The sequence below is a fragment of the Ursus americanus genome, chromosome 2 (assembly GCF_024610735.1).
Source record: "Ursus americanus isolate L20-20 chromosome 2, mUrsAme1.1.p, whole genome shotgun sequence".
Taxonomy (NCBI): domain Eukaryota; kingdom Metazoa; phylum Chordata; class Mammalia; order Carnivora; family Ursidae; genus Ursus; species Ursus americanus.
In genome coordinates, this window is record NC_142128.1 from 853596 (window position 1) to 870426 (window position 16831).

A 16831-nucleotide genomic window follows, 5' to 3' on the forward strand; every position below is an offset into this window, starting at 1 on the left:
TACTCCCCTCTTTTAAAGAGCACTGAAGTTTACTCCGGCAGGCACGTTGTTCCCTGTAGATCCGTGGGCTTCTCTGGAGAGTTGTGTTTAAGCTTCGTGAGGCAGGGTCTGGAGTGTCCCATTTTGGGGCCTCTCCTCATTGTCACAAATGCTCAGTAATGTCTCGTCTGACTGGGCGGAAGGAGAACGCAGCCCCGGCCTACATCGGCTCTGGGAGTTGTTCGGCTTGGAGCTGGCCTGCAGCTGTTCTCGGCACAGCCTTGACTCTTCACACTAGGCACGCATAGGGTCAGCTCTCCGCACCTCAGAGCTCTTCCTCGACCTGGCTCCCTGTCTCCAGCCCCATCTCCTGCCATTCCAGCTCCTTCAGCCTCCCAGAAACCTAATTCCATCCCCTCATCGTGGTCTGGTCATCCCGGGCTGCTCAGAACCCCTCCTGCCTCAGACGAGGGGGCTCAGTGCACCTGCTTCCTTCTCTCTGAGACCGGGGTCCTGCACTGCCCACTGCCCCAGTGTCTGAAAACAGCTGTGTCCTCTATTTTATCCAGCTTTTTAATGGTTTATGGCAAGTCCCCCAATGTTACTCATTTATGGCCAGAAGTGGAAGGACCTAAATTAATGCATAAATACACAATAATAGAAGCCAACAGCCTACTAGTTTTATAGGCTCACATGTGCTCAGGGCTCCTTCGAGAAATGGCCGACAGCACACACGTAAGCCAAGCCCAGAGAATCTGATCCCACTGAGTTTCTCAGTATTTTGGCTAAAGGAATACTTTTAGAACCTGACCACAGGAATGTAAATCGGTGGTTCTCAAACTTTTTCTTTTGAGCCGAAGGATCCTTTCTTTAAACAAATCCTATAAGGAAGCCCAACGTCTGAAACACAAAAGGTACCGTTTGACGGGAGAGGAGGTGGGGAAACCTGACTTCTAGGACACCAAGGTGCCCCTGGCCCCAAGCACCAGCCCCACATGGCTGTCGTCTGCTCGTTCCTCGCCCTGGGACAGACAGGACACACTGAGAACAGGAGCTCTTCAAGGACAAACCTGAGAGAAAGGTCAAGAGCCACAGAGAACTGTGGTTTTTCTAGCGTGGGAGGTGCTTCAGCCCAGAAGGCGCCCATGAAACCTCGATTGGAAAAAGATGGCTCAGAACAGAGGGGATAGAGGGTGAGAGGAAGCCACTTCCTGCAGATCCCAGCCTCTCCCTGGGGACCCAGGCCTCCAGCTGCCATTCTAGAATATGCCACCCGCAAACACCCCTCCTCGGGGCAGAGCCTGGTGTGCACCACCCACCCGCGCTTCTACGAGCCACATGCACTGTGTTCTGGGTGCCACTGGCACATCGCTCCCAGAGAATTAGAGGAAATGTCCAGAAAGCTCCAGGCAACGGCTGAGAGGAGCCCAGCTGTCGAAAAAGTCAACACCAGCGAAACCACAGGGACGGCTCCTTTATGGTGTCATAAAATACCCCAGGGTGTGGGTGTGAAGACGCATTTGACGCTGGAGAGCACCTGCACACTCGGTGTCTCCTCCCGTGACAGGAAAGGCCGGACGGTGGGTCTGCAGAAGGCCCGTCTGTTTTTCTCGAGGGAACAGCCTCGGACGGTGTAGATGGTGGCTGTTCGGCACGCTATGGTCTGCACACACACGGGACTGCCGCTCAGGTCTCACTGACCCGTAGCCCCAAAGAGGATGGGATGACGGCACTGATGCGTCCGCTCCTGCCAGCACAGGCTCTGGGCTGGGTCTGCAGAGCAGAGCGCACGTGGACGGAAGTGCCTGGTGGTCGCACCTCCACTCCCCAGCCTGGCTTCCAGGGCCACACACACACACACTCAGACTCAGAGGTTCTGACACTTGGCCCTGGCCAACGGCTACCCACTGGGGGCCTACAGTAGTCCCTAACAGCACACACACCCTTAGGCCAGCCTGCGGCCGACTTTGAGGATGCAGGACACCCATCACACACACTTCCCCAGGGTAAGCGCGTTCCCGTCCCCTCTCTGGGCCCTGGCCTCTGTCTTGATAGCAGGTGGTGCCGGCCGGAATGCTCAGGGTGGGTGTGAGCACAAAGCGCACAGGTGCTGTGTAAGTGTCACAAAGAACGCAGGGGAAGGGGCTCTCTGCCTCCCCCAGTCGGGATAATCAGAGAAAACGCACGGCAGGCTGTGCGCGCGGTGTTGCCGCTCAAGTGTGGGATCACCCGCGGTGCCCGTGGGCTTCCCCTCCCAGAAGCACCACATGGGCCAGGCTGTGCTTCCCAACGCTGGCGGACTCCAAAGCGTGGCACCCACATCACTTGGGGTCTCAACCGTGAGCTGAATCCTGCCGACGAGCCTACAAACGGGACTGATGTGCTCTCGCCCTGCGATGCACCCTAAGGAAACAGGAGCCCAGCTGTCTGGGACTCTGCTCACGTCTCACTAAGCAGGCCGTCCTGGTGAAGGGCGGTGCACGCGCAGTGGGAAGACAGCCCCACCCGAGGCCAAGGACGGCGAGATGCCGGGTGTCCTAGTGTTCTACAGCTGCTCTACGGGCCACAACCTCACATGCCCCCCCTCTACGAAGGGCGTCGGGGCAGCCGACTACAGAGGGAAAAAATGGAACCTGGTGGTTCGGAGACTGGGCTTGCTCCCGCTGTGGGGGGGGGGGGGTGTTGTGTCTCACCGCAGGGGGCCCTCCGCAGGCAGGGGACAACTCTTTGCTACAGAAGAGCAGGGGTGGCAGGGATGGGGGACACCGGGAAGTGCAACTGTGACGCGCAGGCAGCGCCTGGCCTGGAGCAGCTGGGAATGAAGGTGAGGGTTCTGGCAGGCCCCTCACTCAGGCAGACCTCCTGGCTTTACCGCATGTCTGTTCTCTATGCATTACCCATAATCGGACTATATTTGCAAATTTAACTGAATGTACGCCAATCAGACTGGATTCCCTTTGAAGTTTCCCTATCGTCCTATTCTGGGGATGGACAAAATCTATAAAGAAGTCCAATGCAGCATCGAGACCACCTCGTTACAAGGGGACTGGCCACGTGGGGAGCACTCAGAGTGATGACAAGGACCACAGGCCAGAGTCAGCCAGACCAACGCCTGGGGCGAATGCACCTGAGCTCAGGCTTCTCGCCTGCACCTCAGGGACGGGACCAGCCTCCACCTGCCAGGGTGCTCCATGAGGGTTAAGTGAGCCAGTGGGTAGACTGTGCTTAGCAAACAGAGCCCAGCATGAGTAAGCACTCACTGAAGGGTAGGTTTTAAAATTTACAGGAGGTCTTTATGCTTTACAGAGACACCTGTAAGATGTTCCCATCCCCGACCCATGCAGACATCAGCTTGGGTTCAGGGGACTCAAGTCCCTCACAGCAGGGTCCTGTGCCTTCGCGAGCTGGTTGTGTGAGGGCTGACAGGTTACCAGCCACCCAGTGCCAACCCCTGGCAGCCCTCATCAGCCGATGCCAAGCCTTCCGCACAACCTCAGCACGCCAGGCACAGGGCCATCCGTCCCAGAGCAAACTCGGTGGGAGATGAAGCGGTGCCGCGTCGGGAGCCGCTGGAAGCTCCTCTTCGGCCACTGGGACCAGAGGGACTGCAGGCCACGGGCTGGGGCGAGTAGGCAGTGGCTATTTTTACGTGACATGTCTTGGCTATTTCAAGGTTTGGATTTTTATTTATTTTTTTTAACACAAGAGGAAGCTGTACTTTCTCATGACTCATTTCTTTCAAAATGGTGTCCTCGGGCATCATTAGTGCTGGAATCATCGGGAGTCTGTGGCTGTCCACGTAGGTCAAAGACCACCACACCCTCATTCACGTTACCATGTCATTCAGAATTTTAAGAAGCTCACGGATTAGAATTATGTCTGGATTCTAAAGCTGGAAAGAACACTGGATGTTAGTATTTTTCCATAAAAAAATTTAACATAGTACTTTCTGTTGAAAACATGTGTATAAGAGATGAATCTGAAAGATGTTAGATTATTGTCATTCAGGATACCTTCAAGCTCGTTTGAAAACAAGCTCCTGTCAGAACAGAAAGCTTGCAGGGAAGCCACACTGGCCACCTGCCGTGCCAGTGAGCAGAGGGGCACCCCGCGCCTGGCATGCCCCCGTCTGACTGGACACCTTCACTCCAAGCCCGGAACCAGAGTCCGTCCTCTGGGAGGAGCACACGCTGGCCTCCATGGCACCAACGCTGCAGACATTTGCTTTAGTCACACTCAGTAAACCAAAAGATCACACTCAGTTCAATCTCCAGCTTCCAAAAATTTAAAAAGTAAAAAGTCACCAAGACAAAAGTATGAGATCAATTACAATGATGTCCACGAACACCGCACAACTTGGCGCAAGCAGCCAGGGCACGGCAGGTCCTGCAAACTTTACAGACCTGACGTGCACGCGCCTGGGGACTGGGGCGACTCTGCTGGCCTTTCTCCATGCTGATGGTGAATCCCAACAACTGGCTGGGGGTGGGGGGCAGGAGACAGCAGCTACCCTCAGGACAGTCAGGCACTGGGGGTCCCTGGGACTGGGACTATGTTCACCCTGAGCTCACAAGGGCCGTGGCCGTGGCGGGGAGGAGGAGGAGGGCCTCTCGGGTCGGTCACCGACTCTTGTGGGACATGGGCACCCAGGCAGTTTCGGAAGCAAAGGGAAGGGGAGAGGTGAAACATGGCTAATGCTGACGGCAGAAAAACAACTGATTGCTAATGTACTTGCCCCAAATACCTGCTATTTCTTGGGTTTAAATTTCTTTCTGAAAATGCTTTTGTGAAAGTTCTAGGTTAAATTCTCTAAGTATAATTAGTACAGTACTCTCTAAGCTTAGGAAATCTAGTGCTTAGTTTTAAAAACAGGCAAGACTATTTCAGTTCCAACAAATGACGATGGGTCATCATCTGAAAGGTACACAAGACCTACTTACAATGCTGTCACACTTTAAAAAAATTCTATCGGTGGGTGAAGAAAAGGAGTTAAATCTGGAAACTTCCATAAAAATGTGCAGTGGGGCTGAGCTCATTGCCACAGTGTGGGAGAAAAAAGGCCAGCAAAAAAAGGGTTAATGCTGGCCTTCTGAGGAGGCCGTCCAGTGGTGCAGAGCACAATGGGCGGCCCTGGGAAGCCTATAAAGCCAGCGGTGGTGCCCCCGTTGTGCGTCTGGAGCAATGAAGACAGAGCGATGACGGGCAGTCTGGCATGTCAGCCTCGTGCACGAGGCCTCCCTCTCCAGGACCACCGCTCTGGCATTCTTCGACGGGTTGAACCAAGTCCACAGTCCCCACCAGCCGAGGGAGAGCTGCGGCTGCGCCTCCGGCCTGCCACAAGCACGTTTGCTGAGGCCGGCTGACAAGCCCTCCGAGGGACGGGGAAGGGTCTGCCAAGAACCGGCCGAGCTGCGGTGCAGGTGAGTCTCCGTCCTGGGTTCCTGGTTCTGCGCTGGGGTCGGTGCCGCGATGGAGACCGCCAGGCAGACCTGGCCCAGTGGTCTCACATAAGGTGCAGCATGTTATGCTTACAGCTGGACGCAGGCATGGATACAGGCCACCCTCTGGTGAGGGGGCGTTGAGGCTACAGACCCTCTCCTCCACATGAGAACCCAGACGTGACTACGGGAGGGGAGGCTTATGCACCAAGGTTCTTTCTATAATGCATGCCGAAAATAATATCCAGTATTCTGTCGTATTTTGTTCAAGCCAGGGGCTGTCTCACATTAGGACAATCAGATGGCTCTGTCTACAGTACCACGCATCAGTCACTCAATGAAAACGCTCGCCCAAGCCACACATCTGGGCGGATTAGTATTCCTTCACAAAGGTACACACCCGGTAGACTTGACAAATGTGGTTTTAGTTTTCTAGAACTAGACAAGCAGTGGAAACGTGAAACAAAACGATACCGAACTGTTTAATGCTCATCGTTATAAATTCATGGTCAACTCTCAGGAGGGTGCTGTGGCGGTAGGAAATCCACCCTAGTTCCCGTGTCTGTTCTAGGCCCTATGAAAGTAACAGTATTTGCCGAGGATCAAAAGACTCCTGTACGTGGGAAAGAAGTGGAGGACTCGCTCTAAAACTCTTTCCACACAGCCTATCTTGACAAGCACGGGAAGAGGACGAGCGTGTGTGGTGGGCTCCCTCACCTCCAAGCCTTCCTCTGGAAGCATCGAAAACAGCCCCGAGCTTTCACATTTAGAGAGCAAAACAAGCACTCGGAGCACTTTTTACAAAGAAATTAAAAACAGAGGCTTTAAACGTTACAGATAGTATCTGGGAACAATGACATTTATGTGGTTCAAATTGGTATTATCTACTAAAGATGAATAAAAAAATGCAAAATAACTAAAAAACTTATCAACCCCAGCTAGGCAAAGCTTTCTGAATACTTTTTAAATAATAACCAACCCTAAGGCCGGGATTTATGTTTTTCTGCTTTTCTTTTCCGCTTTTTTTTTTTTTTAAGCGGTATTTTCAAGCAGTGGTTCAATAAATGTCTCGTCTGGTTTGGCAATACTTCAAAAATGACTCCTAATGATCTCACTGGGTAAAACAAGAACTCTCAACTGAAAAACAATTCAAGTCCATCTTAATGTGCCAGGTCGGCTTCCTTGGGGTTTCTCGTCCTCTGTGGCAGGCCCCTACCCCCTCGACGCATGAGCACCCCTCCCCACCTGCAACGGCCCAAACGCCACGGCGGCTGCCCAGCAAACCCTGGCTGACTCACGTGTCGAGACCCTGGACAAGCCAGGTCGTGGTGGACGGCCCCATAGGCTGGACCTATCAACAGCAAAGGTCTAAAGGGCTTTGCTTAGGCTTTTTTTTTTTTAACCCACCTTTAGGTTACAAACATTACAAAAATATATTAGATTTTACAATAATTTATAAAAACACTGGATAAATATTATTTCCTAATACAAGTACAATTTCGTTATTTTTTTCTCTTTCATTTCATATCATGAAAAAAGTTTCATTTGGGGCACCCAAGCTTAGGTTAGCAAAAACAAAACAAAACTAGATTTCTTTTATCCGTTTTATCGTAAGAGATTCAGCTCCAGTTTCCAGAAAGCATTCTGGGTCCACTATCTTCAGAGAAGCTGGGTTTTTCCCTTCTCGTCTTAGTTCTCTTTCCAACAGCTGCTGAAATAAATTTTATTTCCTCTGCTGGCAAATAGTACTTTTCCTGAGATTTCCATACCCAACAGCCATGTTACTTCATAAGCCTGCTATTCAACTATGTTAAAAAATAGGCGTCCACCACACATTAGGATGACTCACTGTCCAGGCTCCGGTCAGACTGAGCAGCCCGGGAGCCCTGGGGACAGAAAATGGGGCATTTTCTACACTTCATTCTTTTCCCTCAGCTCAGTGGCAACCATCTCTCCGAGACGCTAAGGACCTCAAGTCCCGGCCTTCCCTTCACACTCACGCGCCTGCCGTCACCCTGCGGCCATCTGCTGCTGAGACCGCCCTCATCGGAAAGCCGTAAAGACTTCAACCAAAGACTGACTCCTCTTCTGTGTGCTTCCCTCAGGTGCACAGGTAGCGAGCGCCATCCGGTGGTGCTGAACACAGCGGCCGATGCCCAGCAGATGCCCACACAGGGCGCCTCTTGCGGTGCGGACATGGATGACATTCTCCGTTTGCTCAGCTTTCTGCAAAACAGAGCCACGCTGCTTCCGGCGGTGCCTGTGATGAGTTCTGACCTCACAAACGTCTGGCTCACTTCGAAGAGCGTCACCTTTCTTTCTCGAGATGGATTTATTGTTTAAATTGGATTTGGAGTCGTGCGGCACACCTTGAGAGCCGTGCATCTGGGGATATGGACGTGACTTCCCCAGCGCCCGTCTTCGGCATGGAGACGCACCCAGGCGCCTCCAACAGCACCTCCCCGGAGCTCAACCTGTCCCACGCACTCGCTGGCACCGTCCTGGCAAACCAGACAGGCGAGCTCTCTGAGCACCAGCAGTACGTGATTGGGCTTTTCCTCTCCTGCCTGTACACCATCTTCCTCTTCCCCATCGGCTTCGTGGGGAACATCCTGATACTGGTGGTGAACATCAGCTTCCGGGAAAAGATGACAATCCCGGACCTGTACTTCATCAACCTGGCGGCAGCTGACCTCATCCTGGTGGCCGACTCCCTGATCGAGGTGTTCAACCTGGACGAGCAGTACTATGACATCACCGTGCTGTGCACCTTCATGTCGCTCTTCCTCCAGATCAACATGTACAGCAGCATCTTCTTCCTCACGTGGATGAGCTTTGACCGGTACATCGCCCTGGCCAAGGCCATGCGCTGCAGCCTGTTCCGCACCAAGCAGCACGCCAGGCTGAGCTGCGGCCTCATCTGGATGGCCTCCGTCTCCGCCACGCTGGTGCCCTTCACCGCCGTGCACCTGCAGCACACGGAGGAGGTCTGCTTCTGCTTTGCCGACGTCAAGGAGATCCAGTGGCTGGAAGTCACGCTGGGCTTCATCATCCCCTTCGCCGTCATCGGCCTGTGCTACTCGCTCATCGTCCGGGTGCTCGTCAAGGCCCACAGGCACCGGGGCCTGCGCCCCAGGAGGCAGAAAGCCCTCCGCATGATCTTCGCCGTGGTCCTGGTGTTCTTCGTCTGCTGGCTGCCGGAGAACGTCTTCATCAGCGTCCACCTCCTGCAGCGCACGCAGCCGGGAGCCGCTCCCTGCACGCAGTCCTTCCGCCACGCCTACCCGCTCACCGGCCACATCGTCAACCTGGCGGCGTTCTCCAACAGCTGCCTGAACCCCCTCATCTACAGCTTTCTGGGGGAGACTTTTAGGGACAAACTGAGGCTGTACATTGAGCAGAAAACCAACATGTCGGCTCTGAACCGTTTCTGCCACGCCGCCCTGAAGGCAGTCATTCCCGACAGCACCGAACAGTCCGATGTGAAGTTCAGCAGCGCAGTGTAGAGGCGGCGGAGCCGCACCAGCACAGACCCGGCGCTGTGTCACCCCCGGGGCCAGGCGGGGGGAAGGGCTGGACCACAGCTGGCCCTGAGCCCGGTCAGAACACGCCAACCCACCCGTGCCCTGGCCGCGGGCACACCTGCACTCTAAGGAGCCCTCACTGCGAGCCACCTTGGCTTGGGGCCGAGCACAGACCACCAGGGCTCCCCACCCGCACCCAGAGCCGCAGGGCACGGGGACCGGCGTGAGCTGGCGCAGGGCACGGGGACCGGCGTGACCTTGCACTCCACTCTGCACACACTGTGTCTACAGCAAAGGACGTTTCTCTTGTTGGCCAATGAAAGCGAAACGAAGGGGACTTCGTTTTGGAGGAAAGACCTTTTCAAGGTTGATCTGCTATAAATCTGCCGTCCTTGGGAAAAATGAAGTCTGAAGACAGAACACACTCAGCGGATCTGAACTGGATACGGTGGTCCATCCTCCACATCTATGGTTTATGGTTTATTGTGCGTACTAACGAGAGCACTCGAGTTAGAGAGGAAGGGAGAAGTGCTTCTTCCACGCACACTCCTCAGAGTGGCCCCTCGCCAACAGCGGCTGCATGACCCTGAGCACTCGGGCTGCCTCAGCCGGAAGGCTCTTCTGCAACCAGAGACCCCGCTGCTGTCCGAGTCGCTGGCCCACTGCTGCCTGTTTACAGGCGTCTCTGCACCTACACCACCAGGGAAGGAGGCCACAGGGGTACAGGCTGGGGAGCCAGTGTGCGTGGGAGAAAGTTGGCCTCTGAGAGTAACAATGGGGATGAAAATGACGGCAATGTAAACAGTTCTTCTTAAAATGTACAAAAGAAAAACTAGTGATTGCTAGGAACGTCCAGCCTTTGTCAATAAAACATAGTCACGTCCTGATTCTCAATTCTCTGAGTTGTTCGCTGCGGGTGGGGGGCAGCAGGGTGGAGGTCCTTGAGCCTCGGCAGCGGAACCGGTCTTTCCTCACAAGGAAGCCCCCACCCCTGGCGTCACCAGGCTCACGACCCAGCCAGAGCTCCCTCACGGGGCCAACATCTAAATCCAGGCACCCGCACGCACCTGGCATCTCCAAGACGTCTGACACTCTGGTGCACGACCTCTGGGTGCCAGAGCGAGCACTACTGGAAATGCGCCACATGCCCTGGCTCTTCTAGAAGGCTCTGTACTAGCAACATCAGCCAATGTGCCTGCAATAGCTCAGGGGGCTCATGAGGCAGCTGGGGGGGAGAGGGGGTTTCTGTCCTCTAATACAGACCAGCTTGGGGTCCCTATCCTCTAATGCATGGGAGCCGGGGGCCCCGCCCTCCAATGTGGGCTGAGGCGGGACCCAAGTGAACCCCTCTCCTCCTGCCGCATAAGCTCCAAGCGGGGGGCCCACCCCCCCAGAAGAGGGGGCCCTCCAGGATCTTCGCACAGGCAGGGCTTCCGGCGGGAGAGGCGGGACAACGTTTAGTGACAGGGAAATGAGCCATTTGAAGTTTCAGTGGCTTTTATGGGTGCAAATCTCCAAGAAAGACAGTGTCTGTCCCAAGTAACTATTTGTATTGACCAAATGTGACCGTGCAGAAATGCCACCTCCAGCACACAAGTCCCACTTCAGACTCACTTTCTAAATAAACATCCCCATTGCAGGACCGGAAAACCAACCAACTGCTGAAGACGGTTCCCGGGCACTAGCAGTTCTGGCGTGCGGAGCATCGCTCCAGGGTGGCCGCGGGAGCTCGCCCGCGGTGCTGTCACAGGACACCCACCCTGCAGCTGAGGCAAGGGGAGCAACTTCCAAGGAAGAGCCTCCCTCCATCCTCGACCTCTCCAGAACCTCCAAAAGTCACGAGTCTACGCGGGGCACAGACACCGCGTTGATGCACCCCGTCCTATAAAAGCCGGGAGAGGTTCTAAGATGCGTTCCCTCACACATCCTCCGAGCCGCCCCCCGTGGAACAGCTTCTCAGGATGGGCTCTGCCCCAGCCCAGGGCACGGTCAGAGCAGAGGGCCACGCCCAAGGACCCAGCCTGCAAACCCTGCTCCTTACCAAGTCCCCCCTTTGACCTCAGTGCTGACAATTCCAAGCTGCAGAGCGGACGCACAGCCCGGCACCCCAGCCGCGAGCATCTGACTATCGCAAGGGTTCCGCAAACACACACACCGTTCCCAACGTGAAAAGCGGTGGCGGGGAGGTGCTTGAAGACTGCACAGAGCCTGGAGACCCAGGCTGTTGAGCTGTAGCTCCTGACAAAGGGTGAGGGAGACAGTGCATCAGGGAATCAGGCCTGCGCTCTGATTCTTCCAATAAACCCGTGAGGCACACACTGTCCCCATTACTCAGAGTCCTGAACCACCTGAAATCCTGAATGGTAATGATGTAGCCAGGAACTGACCCACAGCCCATGTCTCCAAAACCTACGTCCCTTCCTCTACAGCACTCAGGGATCAAGAGGTCAGTCAGGGTCACAGGCTCAATCCTTTCCCAAAGGTGCACCAGACGGGATGTTCTGGTCAGGAAGGAGCAGAATGGAGAGCCCCTCCAAAGAAGTCTGGGCAGGAACTGCATCTGACCACAGCCCCAAAGCATCGATCAAGGGCAGGGACCGCCTACCCCCAGCCAGCCCCCCGTGGGCTGCCATTCACATGGCAGACACTGCTGTGAGAGCTGGGAAAGGCCGGCCCTGAGCTCATAGCTGCCACCTGCTCCTGAACAGCCGCCTCACCACCAGGCCTTCCACGGCTGCTGCTTGCCCGGGGCACAGGCCCAGCAGGGCCGGACGCAGCTCCTACCTCTAACCTCTTGAAGCCCATCTCCTAATGCGTAAACTGACAGCAGAACTCCCGAGGGTCCACTGGACGGTCGCTAGAAGGGCAAGTGCAAGGTAGAGGTCCTGACTCGACAGAAGACTGGACAGCCGGCCTCTGGAGTCTCTTCTGAGCCCAAGGCCCTCGAGCCCGTGTCAGAGACGACGGAGCCTGTGTGCACAGGCTGCCTGGCCCATTCAGACACAGGCCGCTCTCAGAAGCATTTGCCTGACAGTTGGAGGCTGATTTAATTATTTTGTCAGGAATGCCACAAGATAAAATCAAGGCGTTTGGTGGCCTTGCCGTTTCCTGGTAACCTGGCTCTCCCAGGCACTGAGGCTCTGTAACCCACCAAGAGCTCAGAAGTACGGAGCTGTAAGCACACAAAACCCACTGGTGCTAGCACCAAATAGGATTTCATGATTTTCTTTGTGCTTAATAAGTAACTCCTGATTACGAGGGTGACACTTCCCAGACCCTGCATCCCCCTTGGAGGGGCGGAGGCATCCGGGGCCTTACAGCCTCACAGGAATGTGTCCCCTTGTCTTCCGAGGTGGCACGACTGGGGCAGTCCTTCAACTGTTATCCACATTCTGAAAGGAGCATGTTTGTCAATGAACCCGGAGTTGTTCTCAAGTGGACAGCAGGGGATGCAACGTGGAAGGGAGAAGGGCAGGCAGGGAGGGCCCCAGGGTTGATGGAATTGAGGGTGTCCAGTGAACCCCAAGATCTCTAAACTAAGAATACGTGCAGGATGGCACTCGGGCCGTGTACGTGCACATGTGCGCAGTGCGTGCATGCATGCTGTGTGCACACGTGTGGTCACATGTTCTCTAGCTCCAGCGGGGCCAGGAGGGGCCTGAGCGGCTGCAGGCCCAGCAGCGCCCAGGCGGTTCCCCCGAGAAGAAACTAGGCTCCTCAGAGAAATGGCTGATTCGGGCAGGGAAGGAGTACAAGGTGAGCCCTGGCACACGGTGTTCCGCCAGAAGAAAGGAGAGCTTCAAGAGAATGACAGGGTCACGTCAAAAGGACACAGGGACCTACCCGAAGGGTTCTCACTAGCCAAGTCCGGGCACTTTGAGCATCAAGACAATTACAGACTACTGAAAGATGACAACCCACGTGTCCATTCCAGTACTGAGTACAAGTAAACATAAGGTAAATGAAATGGACAAGGAGTGGGTGACTGAGCCTCGCACACCTCAGAGTGGAGGGCTCCCTCGAGCTGGCGATGGGGGAGGCCACCTGCAGCGGTCCCAGCGAAGCCCGGGACAGGCAAGAATCCCTAATGGAGGCTAAATCCAGGACACCTGATGGGAGCAGGACATCCGCAGAGGCCTCGTGCGTCCCCGCTGGCTGCTGTTTTCACGCGGGGGAGACAGGCAGGTGAGACGGGACGGTCCTTCATGGAGTGCCAATGAGGAGCCCACAAGGGAAACGGCAGTCCAGACGTAGACCCTAAACAGGGCCCGAGGCCTCCTATCTCTGACGTCCTAACTGGGATTGTGAGCTCAACCTAGTCAGAAGGGAGCATCAGAAAAGCCAAAACGGGGATGCAGTAATGATCCAAAATGTCACGTCAAAGAGACAAAGAAAGGCAGGGGGAGTGTCCCAAATTCAGGGAGGGTAAAGAGATAAAGCAACTCAGCACAGCCGTGGCTCTCGGCAGGATGTTCTGGAGAAGGAAACGCTGCCGGGGTACTGCTGTGGGGCCAAGGGATGGCAGGAATCCCTTGGTACTGAGAACTGTGCTGTGCGACATGAGAGCACACTCTTCTAAAGAAACACACACTTCAGTATTCACGGCTGGGGGACGTCCACAGAAGGACGCAGCCCGAGGACAAGCATGCACACGGGTGTCAGAGCAAACGGGACAGCGTGCACGGAGTGTCCACTCCAGGCCTGGGTGTGGACCCAAAAGAAGTGAAAGAGGTGTTCAAAGAAAAACTCGTACGCGAGTATTCACAGCAGCACCATTCACAACAGCCAAGAGTAAAAACAACTCCAAGCTCCACCAACAGCTGATGTGGTCTGGCCACACAATTGGATGCCATTTGGCCACATAAGGGAATGAAGCACGGATACCTGCCATGGTGTGGACGAACCCTGAAGACCTGAGGCTCAGAGAAAGAAGCCAGACGTGAAGGGCCACGTGGTCTGTGATGGGGCCAGGGGAATGGGGAGGCCACTAACAGGGACTAGTTTCTCTTGGGGGCGAAGAAAATATTCTAAAATTAGATCGTGGTGACAGTTAAACAACTCTGTGAATACACTAAAAACCACTAAGTACACACTTTAAAAGGGTGAATTTGTGTTATGTAAATTACATCTCAAAAAAAGCTGCTGCTTAAAAACAAACCCACCACCCCGCCTGGGTCACATGTTCCCACAGCGGTTCCTCCCTGCTCAGAGGCGGGCTCCAGTCTGCAAAACCGTTCAGGGCCCTCCAAGGCAGCGCGTGGTCTGCCGGCGCTCACTTCTTTCCACCCACCGGGCGCTACACGCGTGCGGGCGGGCGCTTCCTGGGCGCCAGCGACACCTGCCAACGGGAAGGCTGAGCCGCCCAGGGTCCCAGAAGCTGCCTTCTTCTAACCAACGCCTTCTGTCCTTGCACACGGCCTCGTGTTTCAGGCTTTACTTTCTTTTCCACAGTGGGAAACTCAGTATTTGGGGTGTCTTCTGATATGCTGGCAAATTAAAAATAGACCAACAGAACTTGAGAAAGCAGTAAAGCTGAAGGGGCGTCAGCTGATCGGTGAAGCGTCTGCCTTCGGCTCAGGTCATGATCTCAGGGTCCTGGGATCGAGCCCCATCTTGGGCTCCCTGCTCAGTCGGGAGTTTGCTTCTCCCTCTGCCTCTGCCCCTGCTCATGCTCCCCCCACCCCACCCCTACGGCCTCTCTCTCAAATAAATAAATAAATAGTCTTTAAAAAAAAAAGTAAAGCTGAATTTACTAAGAGCTGAAGGAAGTGGCCAGGCCGTTCAGGCAGGGCGAGCAGCCCGGGGGCGCCAGTCTCCAGGCTGACTCTCCAGCCCCCAGCTCAGAAAGGAAGTAGGTCAATGGCCATCCCTCTGCTGCATACCGTGCTGGGGCACCTTCACAGGGCCAGCTGCTCAGAACCCTAGCAAACAAAGGCTTCCTCACCAGACCTATTCTTACACACACCTGCACTATACACGCTCTGTTTGGGACAGAGCCCCTCCTAGGCACGCGGAGGCTCGCGGTGCAGGATGCCCGTCACGTTCCCCCTCTCCTTTCAGGTCAGGTGAGGTGTCTGAGCACCGGGTCCATCTCTGCACTTGAGCTCATCACCTGAGCCAGGGAAGAGAGGCCTGCACCTCTTCACCCGACTCATCCACGGAGCACCTTGCCAGAGCCACTGAGGCCGAGGCCCGGCTGCGGACCAGATCAGTGAGCACTTCACCTTCCCAGCTTCTGGCAGGTAGGCGGTCAGCCAGCCCAGCAATCACCAGAAACTGGAAGGGAAGGAGGGAGGAGGGCGGTGTCATGGGTAAAATGCCCACCCAGGTCCAAGCCTCTCCCTCCCACCCTCCTTCCTTCCCAGCGCCCTACCCACGTCCCCATCCATCCACAGGAAACCTACAGGACGGTGCAGCCACCTTCAGTCAGCAAGCCCTTGCCAAAGATAGAAGAGTCCCAGATAAGTGGAGTGGCCCTGTCCAAGACAGCGGGAGCGCTGCAGGAGGACCCACCCAGGCAGAGACAGACACAGTACCGGCTTCCAGGAACACAAGGCCTGGCGCAGCCCTGTCCAAGGCTCCCGCCCTCCCCGATGAATGGTCCCTGAGCCTGCGTGCTCACCACACTGGCCAGCAAGCATGTGCACTTTCACCTCCACACCCAGTTCTGCGTCAGCAGAAAAGCGCTGGCAGTGTGAGTTAATCTGGTTTTTGCCATTGTCCGGTGGGTGGAGGTTCTCGCCTGGGAACAAGGGTTTTAAAAGCCAAAGGAACACAAAACAAAAGTGCATGAAACCTGACTGTAATTCTAGGCCTTTATCCCAGGGTGGAATCAATCTAAAACTTATCACAAGAAATCAGCTGTAGAGAGTCCTGGGAAGATGCCAGTTAGTATTAGAAAAGGCCACATCCCCCGTCTCTCCCGGTGGGGCTGGTTCTGCTAAACGCGGACATCTACTGACAGGAAGTTCCTTACAAGTTCCTGCGCCTTCTTTCCTCCTCCTGCCCCTGCCTGGACAGCTCCTAACGTGCTTGCCCCGCTTCTGCCTCCCAGCCCCACTTCTTCTGGGACCTGAGCTCCTGGAGGAAGGGGCTGTACGAGACCCCACAGCACTGAGAACAGGGCTCTGCGGGAACCGCTTGCTACGCAGAGGAGGAAGACCCCAGCAGTGGCTCTCAGCACCTCAGTGTGGTTCTGAGCGGTCACCTGGAGCACAGGTGAGTTCTCAGCACCCGCTCCCCCACCACCAGGAGACCAGACTCTTCCAAGAGGGTCACAGCGAACTCCTGCAGCCAGCAGGAAAGGAGGTGCACATCTCTTGTCGGAGACACAGCCCTGCCCAGGACACTCGGTCTTCAGGAAATAACACAGCTTTTCCTTTCGTGGAGTCAAAAGTATAACTCGCCCCAAATGAAGAAAATCAGAGCAGGCCCCTGCAGAGTCCTGGTTCCTCTGAGGAGTGAACAGGCAGAAGGCTTTAGCCCATGAAGTCACTGCACAGAACTGCCCCAGAGGGACTGCACTCTGCCCCTTGGCTCGAAGACTGGGTCCCAGGGCAACACCCAGATCCACGAGGTGGCCCCTTCAACCTGCCCCTGACAAGAGTGGACGCATTAGATCAGGCAATGTACGTCATTTCTACACCTTAAAAACACGGGAAATCTGAAGGCACGAGGGGGACTCCCAGCCCAGTTTCTAGAAGAAAGCAGGAACTAGGGGAGGGGAGTTGCAGTGTCCTGAGGGCACAGGTCATCCCACACAGCCCGCAGTGAGCCGAGGCTGCAAAAGGATGCACCAGAACTGCCACCTGACACCCTGATGGCCCGAGCCCATGTATCACTTCTGCCCCCCCACCCCGAGTGCACATGAGCACACACACACGTGTGTGC

At 55.3% G+C, this 16831-nt stretch overlaps 2 protein-coding genes across 6 annotated transcripts in view; one reads left to right on the plus strand and one right to left on the minus strand.

The window, feature by feature from the left end:
• The window catches only part of CHLSN (cholesin), a 126609-nt gene that overhangs the window by 76340 nt on the left and 33438 nt on the right, over positions 1-16831 (minus strand). The window lies entirely within an intron of this gene.
• On the plus strand, positions 5123-9828 carry GPER1 (G protein-coupled estrogen receptor 1). 2 transcript variants are annotated; one of them, XM_045813324.2, is made up of 2 exons: positions 5123-5399; positions 7353-9828. In XM_045813324.2, exon 2 carries the CDS (start codon positions 7811-7813, stop codon positions 8921-8923), a length of 1113 nt encoding a protein of 370 aa, XP_045669280.1. In that variant the 5' UTR covers positions 5123-5399; positions 7353-7810; the 3' UTR covers positions 8924-9828. The 2 variants fall into 2 exon arrangements, with proteins under 2 accessions (XP_045669280.1, XP_045669281.1); XM_045813325.2 differs by having other exon boundaries at positions 7523-9828.